General features: G+C 38.0%; 1 protein-coding gene across 4 annotated transcripts in view; it reads right to left on the bottom strand.

Annotated features, from left to right (window-relative positions):
• Positions 1–6,414: 6,414 nt before the first annotated feature.
• CFAP95 (cilia and flagella associated protein 95) overlaps positions 6,415–13,087 on the bottom strand; it is an 83,548-nt gene continuing 76,875 nt past the window's right edge. Inside the window, exons 6-7 of one of the 4 annotated variants that reach the window (XM_063650426.1) lie at positions 7,974–8,056; positions 6,428–6,708 (exon numbers count right to left, since the gene is read on the bottom strand). In XM_063650426.1, the coding sequence (XP_063506496.1) occupies positions 6,678–6,708; positions 7,974–8,056 (114 nt within the window). In that variant the 3' untranslated portion in view covers positions 6,428–6,677. Of the gene's footprint in view, positions 6,709–7,973; positions 8,057–10,282; positions 10,417–13,087 lie in introns of all 4 variants that reach the window. The other 3 variants (XM_054501700.2, XM_054501698.2, XM_054501701.2) reach the window with 3 other exon arrangements.

The raw sequence follows: 13,087 nt of genomic DNA, 5'->3' as shown, positions 1-13,087 counted from the left end.
TTCAGATTTCAACATTTGCTTGGGTGTTTAGAAATATTTCTTTGTTTGAGGTACTTTAACTTTTAAAAAGCCACTATATATGCTGTGCAGTTTTGTTTTTTTTTCTAAGTCATGACTAAGGGCTTTTCTGTGACCAATTCTTGGGTTTCATAAAAACAACCTAGTCACCTTGTTAATGATCAGTGTCATATCAACTATCTTGTCAATATACTGCCTAAATTAAATCTATTGGGATTTTGGATAAATTTTTAATAAAAATGTTAATCAAATGCATCCAAAGAATACAATATTGAAAAATACTTTCACTTTAATTCATTCTTTATCTCTCCTCATTTTCCAATTACAATGCAAATTTCTCCTCTTCCAAATCTCTCTAAATTTGCTTCAGGCTATCCCATTCTATTTGTTTTCCTACTTAGTGATTCTACCTATTTCTACAGACTTAAATTAAGTTTAAGTACATTTATGTTACATTACATAAAAACACAAATTTTTCCTGATCGTTCTTGAGGTTAAGAACCTATTGCATAGAATCTTATGTTCTCATAAATGAACACTTATTAGGCACCTATGTGAATCCAACACATTAATTGTTATGGTAAAAGGTCTCTTATTAAGCCTTTAGCCTGCTCTTACCCTATAGAATAAAATAATTATAACCTACAAATACTCAATTCTGCCTACATTAAAATGATGGGTGAAACTATAGACCGTAAGTTCTATTGGTACTTAATGAAAACCTTACAGGAAAATGTAACATAAGTAGCTCTGAGAATTTAAAGTAGAGGGAGTTAGCCATTCCTCTTTGTTTAGAAAGATAAGGAAGAGAGTATAGAATAGGTACATGCCAATCACAATAACTGTTAAGATAAATTTATACTTTATTTCATCATCATGAAGTTGGGGTTCTGTCTAAATCTGTTGACTGAAAGAGGTATTTAGAATTTTTTTTCTTAGCAGTAGAACTGGGATTTTATAAAATCTACTTCACCTGTGTATGCGGTACTTAGTAGCCACTCAACAAATATTTATTTTGTCCTTCATCCTTATTTAGAAATTGCTTAGATTAATGTTTTCCATGAAATACGAATATCTTGGGATATATTTATAGATATCTCCTGCAAGAAGAAATGATTTTTTGATGAAATAAGCCTGGGAAATGCTGGATGAAATAGAGTTTAACTGCTTTCTGTTCTACAGAATTTCTCAGGGTCTTTAATATTTGAATATGCAGAGTTTATTCTGATTGGTGCTCTGGTTGGCCAGCAATCATTACTTTAAGGAGGATTTTAGTCAGTTCCATGGATGCTCTGGCAAACTCAGGTTTTCCATACAGGACATAACATTTTCTTAGGCCAATTTTGCCAACTCCTCCAATTTCACAAGATTACCATTGAAGCCCTTAGTAGGACAAAAGTGCTAAATATCAGAATATTTTTAAACAAGGCCATTCCGATCATACAGATTGCATTTGTATCAATTACCCAAGCATTCACTTATATTAAGATATGATTATGACAAACATATTTATACCAACCCTTCGGCATTTCTGAGTGCTCACTGCGTATTAGACATTGGTAACCCCCAGATGAGCAGATATAGCCTCCACTCTTCAAGAACTCATGTTTTGTGAAACAGCCATTTGACAAACTGGTTTCAATCGAAACAATGAAAAATAACAAATGTTGGCAAGGATAAGGAAAAATTGTAACCTTCATATATTGCTGGTAGAAATGTAAAATGGTGCACTACTTTAGAAAATAGTTTGGTAGTTCCCCAAAAGGTTAAACATAGAGTTACCATATGACACAGCAATTCTACTCCTAGGTACATGTCTGTATTACTCAGGGTTCCCTGGAGCGATAGAACTAATAGGATAGATGTATGATAGATGTATATATAAAAGGGAGTTTATTAAAGAGAATTGACTCACATAATCACAAGGTGAAGTCCCATAATAGGCCATCTGCAAGCTGAGGAGCAAGGAAGTCCGTCTAAATCCCAAAACCTCAAAAGTAGGGAAGCCAACAGTGCAGCCTTCAGTCTGTGGTCAAAGGTCCAAGAATCCCAAAGCTGAAGGACTTGGAGTCCGATGTTTGAGGACAGGAAACATCCAGCATGGGAGAAAGATGTAGACCAGAAGACTAAGTCAGTCTAGTCTTTCCACGTTCCTCTGCCTTTTATCCTGGCTGTGCTGATAGCTGACTAGACAGTGCCCACCCAGATTGCGAGTGAGTATGGCTCTCCCAGCCCACTGACTCAAATGTTAATCTCCTTTGGCAACACCCTCACAGATACACCCAGGAACAATAATTTGCATCCTTCAATTCAATCAAGTTGACACTCAATATTAACCATCACAATGTCCAAGAGAGATGCATGCAAAAACTCATACATGAATGTTCATAGGTGGAAACAACCCAAATGTCCATCAACTAATGAATGGATAAATCGTGGTATATCTATACAATGGAATATTATTCATCCAAAAAAGGAATGAAGTGCTGATATACGTTACAACATGGATGAACCTTGAAAACACTGTGGAAAGTGAAAGAACCCAGTCACAAAAGACCACATAGTGTAAGATTCTACTTACAGAAAAAATCCAAAATAGGTAAATCTGCAGAGGCAGAAAGTAGATTCTTGGTTGCTTAGTACTGTGGGAATTGGGAGGGAATGGAGAATGACCACCAATGGATATGGATTTCTTTCAGGAGTGATAAAAATGTTCTAAAATTGATTGTGGTGAAAATAGCAGAATTCTGTGAATATACTAACAACCATTGAATTATGTGCTTTAATGGGGTGAATTGTATATAATATGTGAATCATATCCCAATAAAGCTGTTAAACATTTTTTTAAAGTTATGATCTTAATATTTGGAACGATAATTTACTGTGTTAGATTTTGCTTAGATTTTCCACTTTGGTTTACAATGATTGCCTCATACTTGTTCTCTGCTATTTGGAGTGAGCTTCCAGCTATCTGCAAACTTCCCTGCTGCTCTCTCTGAAATAAAGTTAGCTTCTGATCTGTACATCTTTATGAAAGAATTTTCCTGTGGCTGTATTCTTGGCAGTGGCTGTGCCAGGCACTTCCATGGCCTCTCCCAGCCCGCCACCTACATTCTATGTCCCACAAAAAGACTTCACCGTTTTTTCTTAGCGTTTTCACAAATCTGGAATTTTTCTGCACCTCTGGAGCACTGGTGTCCATGGAGTGACTTTCCTTTATAAACAAACCACTGAGCTGGCTTGGCCCTGCCTCTTGTCTTAATCTGCCAGTGTCATATCCTAGGGTTTGGGCCTGGTACCCTCACTTCTTACTTCATCTCAAATGTGTTCCTAATATAAACCAGTTGAGCTGAAGTTTCTCTATTCTATAGTTATAAAGCAAAGTCCTTGACCCACTCCCCATCTCTACATTCTATCTAGGCTGGGATCTTGATTTTGACTTGAACTGAACCAGATGTGCTACATCCCCACTATCAGGATGCAGCCTCTGCCTTCTTCATCCTAACCCCAGTCACCAGAGCTGCCAGTTTGCTGCTTTTCTACCATTCCTTCCCCTTACTATTTCACATTGTCTCATCTCTCCCTAGGGAGGGGGTCATAATGCCTCCACAGTTGAGCGAAGTATACCGGGTGGAAATTGCAGCAAAACGGTGAACTTAGCATTCATCTAAAGAGACCCCGCCCTCCCTCATACCCCTGCTGATTGTTACTGTGTGAAAATGTGGCCAAGTGGTGCCAGATCTGCCAGATTTTCAAGGGAGTAGAAATCCTGATTTTTAGGTAAAATGTCTTAATTTATAAAGTTTGGTTCTATTCTTTTAAATTAATTTTTAAACACACTGTGCAGACCACATAAAACTTATATGTAGGTCAAACTTAACTCAGAGACCCCCTCTTTGATATATCTGCTTAGGATCTGCTCAACATTCTCTCATTCTGCCAGCAGTCTGCACCCTGGCGTGGTGGGCTCACACCAATGTCTCTGACACAGCAATGCATAAAGGCCAAAAGAGAGATGCTGTGTACATTTGAATGAGATATTGATGTAGAAATGGATCTCACTAACTTTATAAACATGAAAGATATAGTGTGATTTTGGGGTCTCGGGTGTGATTTAGAGGTTTAATTTGAATGAGATATTTATGTAGATACAGATCTTATTAACTTTGTAAACACAAAAGATATAGTGTGATTTTGGGGTCTTAAGTGGGATTCTATGACACATACAGATGGACCAGTCAGGAGACAGTGTAGTCACTTCCCACAGAGGACATTATCCAACAATGAAATCTGAATTCCAGCTTGTCTTATTTGAAGTGGTCTTTGATGCTGGTGAGATGAACCATTGAAGTGCTTACCTCAATATAAAATATTTTTACCTAAAAGATCAAGTTGTTAGAATAACGTAGAGTTCATTGAGTCCAACATTCACTCATTCACTCACTGAAGGCAACGTAATGCTTGTCATGGGGAAAATCCCTGCAGTAACCTTTATTTCAGTGCATCATTTTCCTTGGCTAGTTTAAATACAATCTCTCTTATTTCATTCTCCTTCTAACCCAAACCCAAACTGATTTCTAAGGTGATCCCTAATAGCAGACCCAGTCGTTTATACAAAATGTCATGGTAGTCATCGTGACAGTATAACATTTCTGCTAAAGTAAGTGAATCTTATTTTATGTTCTAGGCACCAGGCAGTATTCAAAGGTAATGATGTGGCCATTAAAACTTTTTCTCCACAAAAAGAAATTATTAAATGATGAGTGGCTTGACATCCAGATTTGCATACTTCAAATAGCTCTTCACCCCAGATATGTTAGGTTAGTGCTAGGAATGGTTAAACTTGGATGTATAGTATGTGGAAGGAAAGGTAATCCTAGGCAGATATCTACTAGAATAAGTACTACATAATGAATTAACATTTATATAGACTATATTACACTTAATGTATATGTAATATACATAATTAGCATATATAATATACATATTTGTGTGCATATGGACACACATTTTAAAGCAGCAGGAAATTATAGTAAAATTCTTCTGGCACATGCTTACCTGATATATCACATTTTCTATATTAGTTATCATTTCTCATCAAAAATCTTATAGTCTTTTTCATATCTTGTGAATCCAGCATTACAGGGAGTGTTCAATGAGCATTTACCATGAAATGCTAGTTCATGAATTTTATTTTTTAAAGAAAAATAAGTAAATGCAGCCCAAGTTGGCCAAATAATTAAATACATCCTCAGAAGAAATAAAAGTTTTCAAATGCACCTCAAAGATCCATCAGAATCTGCTACTCCTATAACCCTGGGCAACAGCTATGAACTGAATTCTGTTCTCCCCAGATTTATATGTCAAAGCCCTTACTCCCAATGTGGCTATCTGAAGATAGGGTCTTTAGGAGGTAATTCAGGTTAAATGAGGACATAAGAGTGGGGGTCTAATCAAATAAAACTGTAGTCTTACATGAAGAGGATGCGAAAGAGGTCTGCCACCTCCATCCCCCTCTTGCCATGCAAGAACAGGGCAAGAAGGTAACGATCTTAGCAATTGTTTTGACTCACCTTCCTATTTTGCAGAAATTTATTTTTGCATGGTTTTGGCGGCTGAAAAGTCCAAGATCAAGGTTCTGGCAGGGTTTATTTCTGGTGATGGATCTCTTCCTGGCTTGCAGACTTCTTTGTTGTTTAAGCCACCCAGTCTTTGGTATTTCGTTACGGTAGACCCAGTTGACTAATACAGCAGCCTACTTAAACCTCCATGGACCTCTGTTTGCTCATCTTTAAAATGTGAGGATAAGTCAAAACAATGGCTAAGATTTCTTCCAAATCTAACACTAGATGACTAGATTTCCCAACAAACCCCTAGAGTTTCACAAAGATTCTATCTGCACCTCTGCTATCCATATATTCAAAAGGTCTTAACTTGAATAAGGAAAAATGTCATGCAAAATAAATAATCCACAATGAAACTAGCTACCACAGATAAACAGAAATTTATAGATACCAATTTCCCCCACAAAAAAAATCACATACATACTCAACATTATTATAGGGCCAGTGTTGCCTAAACTTTGGCCATTTAAGTTTTATGTCAACCTATGTATTTATTCACTTAAAATTTGTCTTCAGTGGAATTTAAGTTAGCCTACCTTTTTATAATTAGCCACACCCTAAGCAATCATAAGCTTGACTGTGCTAGTTTTATGTGTTTTTCTAATAATTATTAAGAGAAATACATAATCCATAAAATAATGTTTCACTAAATACCATTTAGAATTGTGTAGCATACTCTCAGCAAGACACACAATAAACTTTGGAAAATACCAAAGTAGCTTGTGCAAATAAGGATATAAACACTGGTCCAGCAAATAAGACTTTCTGCTTAAAGGAATCTACTATAGTAACACTTCCATTGCATTTATTAAGATAGAAAATCATCAACCGCTACATCCATTTTTCGTTAGTCAGAGATGCTGATTCTATACATGATTTAAATTTAAATGGGCACAATAGACCCGCTAGTCAAGGGATAGAGTTTCCGTTTTACATCTGAATTAGCATAAATCCCACTCTCATCATGCCAAGTGTTGATGCCAAATCTTTTAGAACCATTTAGATCCGTGAACTGAGAACGGCATTTTCTGTGGACTATGGAATAATCATCTTGACACGGATAAGCCTATGGGGGAAAAAAGAGAAATAATATTTAATAACTGAAATATGTAAAAAGAAGTAATCTTCAAAAGTTTATTTTTCATATATTATTCTTATGATTGAAGGTTAATTTTTAATAATTGATTAATTTGTTCTTTCAAATAGCAAACGTTTCAATTTAAAAAATGGCTATTGCATTCATAATTACTTCAAAGCCCAAAAAAAGAATATAGTTAATGGTTGTTTATAAAACTAAAAAGTTACTACACATGTAAAATTTTTCTAAATCACAAATACACAGCATAAGGAACAATTTAAATTTTATGTTCATATATATAAGACCAAAACAATTATAATTTAACTACAATTCGACACCTTTTAAAAATATGTTATAACCATTGCAAAGAATAATATCTTGGGTTACATCTTTAATAATTGTTATGAAGTCATACTTCCCATGACACTGGTAAATGCCAAGCTCTGACACATTCCTGTAAGAATTTACCTCAACATAACCCAGTGTAGTGTTTATGATGTTTATCCTCAGGCCACTACAGAAAAGCTTCATTGTAATAAAACAAGATATTATCATTGACTATTTCCCAAAGGATATATTGATTCTTTCCGATTACACCAAGGGTAATGGCAGACATGGAACATAAAGACTTTCAACTGATTATCTAATATCTGCTTTAAATTGGCTCTAATTTTAAAGCACTAGGACAATATTGAAATTAAATCACCAAAGCGATAAAACAATGAAAGAACACCAAAATAGTTATAATCTTAGATTGGTTTTGTCAAAAATAATTGAAAATTTTAATCATATATTCAACCTTAATAGTGTCCATGTATTTATTGAGTGCCTATTATGGGTTAGGCACAAGTATTTGAGTGTTTATATTTTTAATCCATAACTGGGCTCTGAGGTATGAATTATTACACCCACTTTACACGTAGAAATGATGATTTTGCTTAAAATCTCAGGAGAGAATTTAAAGAAAGTCAGTAATAAGTGACTAAGCCAGGACTACAAATTAGATCTTTCTGACTATAAAACTCATTATCCCTCCAGAACCCTAACAAAACCTTTATCAATTAAGAGATGAAAATAAATATCAACTATAAAATTGTAGAGCTATATAATATCTGTGTCACTATTCTGTGTAGTTTGGGCTTTTGCTTTTGTCATTCAGGCTATTTCTTCAGGTGTTATGGTTGGTTGCTTGGTGGGTAGGTCAAATAGAGGTCCTTTAAATGAGATTTGAGCATCACTGGCCAAAATGTTACCTCAAAGGGAGGTGAGATCTTCTCATTCCCATCCCTGCTGCAGTCAAACTGAAGAGAGCTTCAAATACAGCGTCTATGTGCTCCTTCAGCATTTCATAGGCAGAGAGAAGGATTTTTATGAGGTGAGTGACAAGATGAAATGTGCTGTTCTAGGAAAGTGATTCTGGTAGCAGAAGCACTAAAGACTAGAGGAGGAAAAAACTGGATTCTGAAACTGTGATTAGAATTGGATCTCAGTCATTCACATCATCAATTACGTGAAAAACAAACGTGGTCTAGACATACAATGAAATATTATTTATCAACAAAAGGAATAAAATACCGATACATGCTACAGAATTGAAAGACCCTGAAAACATTATGCTAAGAAGCAAAACCACATATTGTACAATTTCTTGTATTAAGTGTGCAGAATAGGCAAATTCACAGAGACAGAAAAGTATACTGGTGATTGCCAGGAATGGGATGATGGGAAGGAATGGGGAGTGACTGTTAATAGGTACTGAGTTTCCTGGGGTGACAAAAATGTTCTGAAATTGATTGTGGTGGTGATTGTACAATCCCATAAATATACTAAAAAATCACCGAACTGTACACTTTAAAAGAGTGAGTGTTATAGTATGTGAAATTATATCTTAGTGAAGCTGTTATTAAAAAAAGAATGGGCCAGGCACAGTGGCTCACTCCTGTAATCCCAACACTTTGGAAGGCCAAGGTTTGAGGATCACTTGAGGCCAGGGGTTTGAGACCAGCCTGGGCAACACAGTGAGACCACGTCTCTATAAAATTTAAAATTAGCTGGGCATGATGACACGTTCTTGTAGTCCCAGCTACTTGGGATGCTGAGGTGTGAGGATCACTTAAGCCTAGGAAGCTGAGATTGCAGTGAGCCATGATCGTGACACTGCTCTCCAGCCTAGGCAACAGAGCAAGGCCCTGTCTCAAAAAAAAAAAAAAAAAATGCGTTGGAAAAAGCAATTCTGACATTAGAAAAACTAGTTAAGAGACTGTTGCCTGTTAATCCATGTTAGTTACATTGGGTTCCTCTCATTCTCAGTGCTGTGTTGGTAAACCAGCTCTAAAAAATTAAAAATGTAATATTTGCCAATTTCTGTGGCATAAATACTCCCACTAAGGCTAACTTCAAGTTACCAGAGTGAGGTCAGTGAACACTGAAGAAGAGGTGAGCATAGTTAGCTCATGCCGACTGTTAAGAGCTGGCTCCAGCTCACCCATGAGTCCGCTTCTCCCATTTTCCAGGGTGTAGCAGGGATGCGGTTTGAGTAGGATTGATCCCAGTCCCAGGTCTAGGAGCAGAATCTAATTGGCTGAAGATAATCAGAATAGTGGCATCTCATTCTCAATGACAGTAATAGGTTCAGTGTCAGGCATGTGACTTAAATTGGTCCAAACAGATTAAAGCCCAGGACTTCTGTTCAATGGTTTATGTGAAAGAAGTTCTTTTTCCATGATTGGACGTAAATGAAGAAGCATCTATCCAAGGGTGCTGTTTGCAGCTCTCCTATAACCAATCTGGCATGACACCAACACCATAAAAGTCACATCTGAGAGTCAGTAAGAAACACAATAACATTACTATATCAATCCTTTCCTGAATTCTGACTTTTTAGAACATGGAAGCAAGTAAGTTGCTTTTATAGTCTGACCCAATTTGAGCTGGATTTTGTATATCTTATTAAAAGCATCCTAACATACACCTGAATAATCTACAATATTGGAACACTGAGGTACTTGGAATCAGAGCAAATAAATGGGTCAAAACCAAGGGAGCAGGGCATATATGAAAAGTAGGAGTGAAGGAAAACAGGAAATTTCTGACAAAGCATACAACTAGGAATCAGAAACATGCAAACATGAAATAGGAGAACAAGACAGGTATTCAAAAATTAGAACAACTCACTAGAAACCTAGAGGGTATAATTATTATAAGAAAGCAGAGCGAGTATGCTTTTCAAAGTTTAACACAAAAAGCATGAAATGGAATAGAAAAAAAAAAAACAGGTATACCAAGAACAACCTTAAAAACCTTACTATTGACTGCAGCTCAGAACCAAGGCAAAATTGGTATTGTGGGAATTCTGGACAAGAAAGTTGTTTGGTATACCACTCAAGTCAATAAAGAGGGTAATAACTGGAAAATTATTCATGTGTTTTCCTCTTTCCGTGTATATAACCACCCATTTGTACTTTGTTTCAGAAAAACAACAACCAAAGAGCAAAGTCATACCAGCTTCTAACATACAAAATAGGATTTTTGAGCAAGACAATATCCTCGTAATCCAGCTCACAGTTTTGAGGACTTTAGAATGTCAATGATCAAATCTGGGAGATTATAGAGTTCTCCAAATGGGTAGAGAAAATATCCTTTGCTATGAAGGCTTAGAGAAGAGTTGAAATGAAGAGGAGGAAGATAGGGAAGAACCTGTCAAGGGAATTGTGAGAATTAAAAAACAAAGGGGTAGGGAAAGCAGAAAGAGCCAACATTATGTCCCAATTTTCCCATCCCTGGGCTTTAATCAGGCAAAGTCCCTTTGACCTGAATAGTGAATGGTACACTAGACGAATGAGAATGATGGCAAAAAATACACAGGATCTCTTTGTAGATTCTGGATATTAGCCCTTTGTCAGATGAGTAGATTGCAAAAATTTTTTCCCATTCTGTAGGATATGAACAGACACTTCTCAAAAGAAGACATTTATGCAGCCAAAAAACACATGAAAAAATGCTCATCATCACTGGCCATCAGAGAAGTGCAAATCAAAATCACGATGAGATACCATCTCACACCAGTTAGAATGGTGATCATTAAAAAGTCAGGAAACAACAGGTGCTGGAGAGGATGTGGAGAAATAGGAACACCTTTACACTGTTGGTGGGACTGTAAACTAGTTCAACCATTGTGGAAGTCAATGTGGCGATTCCTCAAGGATCTAGAACTAGAAATACCATTTGACCCAGCCACCTCATTACTGGGTATATACCCAAAGGATTATAAATCATGCTGCTATAAAGACTCATGCACACGTATGTTTACTGCAGCACTATTCACAATAGCAAAGACTTGGAACCAACCCAAATGTCCATCAATGATAGACTGGATTAAGAAAATGTGGCACATATACACCACGGAACACTATGCAGCCATAAAAAAGGATGAGTTCATGTCCTTTGTAGGGACATAGATGAAGCTGGAAACCATCATTCTGAGCAAATTATCGCAAGGACAAAAAACCAAACACCGGCCAGGCGCGGTGGCTCACGCTTGTAATCCCAGCACTTTGGGAGGCTGAGGCTGGTGGATCACGAGGTCAGGAGATCGAGACCATCCTAGCTAACACGGTGAAACCCCGTCTGTACTAAACATACAAAAAATAGCCGGGCGTAGTGGCGGGCGCCTGTATTCCCAGCTACTCGGGAGGCTGAGGCAGGAGAATGGCGTGATCCCAGGGGGCGGAGCTTGCAGTGAGCCGAGATCGCGCCACTGCACTCCAGCCTGGGCGACAGAGCGAGACTCCATCTCAAAACAAAAAACAAAAAAACCAAACACCACATGTTCTCACTCATAGGTGGGAACTGAACAATAAGAACACTTGGACACAGGAAGGGGAACATCACACACCAGGGGCCTGTTGTGGAGTGGAGGGAGGCGGGAGGGATAGCATTAGGAGATATACCTAATGTAAATGACGAGTTAATAGGCGCAGCACACCAACATGGCACATGTATACATGTGTAACAAACTTGCACGTTGTGCACATGTACCCTTATACTTAAAGCATAAAAATATACATAGGAGCTTCCTGGCCCCCATTTCTTTTGGAAACTCTTGAAATAGATCAACTCTCACACGGCCCTTTCCTTTCACTAGCATGGTCAGACAGAGGGAACCACTAAGACTCATCAATCCTGAGCCACTTTTGTTTTCCTGTGGCATGGATGACATCCTAAGGTAGCTGCCAGTCTGCAGAGGAGGATACTAACAGGGGCTGCAGAGCCGACCATTGGAGTTGGGGCTGCATAAGAGTCATAGAAGTTGTCTGTGGGGTGTACAGTGTCTATGGGAATGGAAATGAGGCTGAGTCATCCCAGACAGGCCTTCTGGGCTCCAACCAAGCCCAACGATAAAGAGAAAAAGACTGCCAGTTACAATGTCTATAAAGTTTGGCCACTAATGCCAGCAAAGAAAAGAGCAACCAGGTAGACTAGGGATATCACCCCAGAGAACAGAACAGGCAGAAAATACCACATGTAAAACCCTCCTCCTCCCTTCTGGCATCAGGATGCTAAGTCACATCCTTCTCTCCATGTATCTGCATGCCATTGTAGGGAAAGCTGCATTCTTGTTGCTGCAAACAACCCACTCTGCTCGTACTAGTGTAACACAATAGCCATTTCACTATGCCTCCAGATTCTTTGGGTCAGGAATTTGGACAGGATATGGCAAAGGCAGCCCTCTGCTCTGCAATATTCGGGGTCTCAGCTGATTCATAGAAAGAAGACAGACTTATAGAAGACATGAAAGTTGGAAGTGAGTTGAGGGTAGGGGCTGTATACATCTCATTCCATTTGGTCACTGATGCTGGCTGGCTGCTGGGACCTTGGCTGGGGCTGTTGGTTGGAATAGCTGCATGGGTCCTCTGCTTGGCTTCCTCACAGCACAGGGACTAGGTCCTGAGAATGAGCATCCCACAAAGTGAAACAAGAGGAAGGTGTATTGCTCTTTATCACCTAGCCTTGAAAGTCACATAACATCCATGCCACCATAGTCACAGTTCACCACGATTCTCTCTAGGTGGGTAATTTAGACTCTGCTTCTCAGTTGGAGGAGTGTCAAAATCACATTGTAAGAGCACGTGGGATAGGAGCATAAGTTGTGACCATTTTTGGAAAATACAATTTTTCTCCTCTTTTCAGGGGAGAAAAGAGTATGGTGTATTGGGGTCCCCAATACCACCTTAGGTTTGATGATCTAGGAGGACTCACAGCTGTGTGTGTATATGCACACACACCTATATACAGACGCTCCTCAATTTGCAGTGCAGTTATATCTCAATAAACCCATCTAAGTAAAAAATAAACTCACAAGGTGAAA

Source organism: Pongo pygmaeus, chromosome 13, assembly GCF_028885625.2.
Source record: "Pongo pygmaeus isolate AG05252 chromosome 13, NHGRI_mPonPyg2-v2.0_pri, whole genome shotgun sequence".
NCBI lineage: Eukaryota > Metazoa > Chordata > Mammalia > Primates > Hominidae > Pongo > Pongo pygmaeus.
The sequence above is the reverse complement of the archived record's forward strand: the minus strand, read 5'-3'. Positions and strand labels throughout refer to the sequence as shown.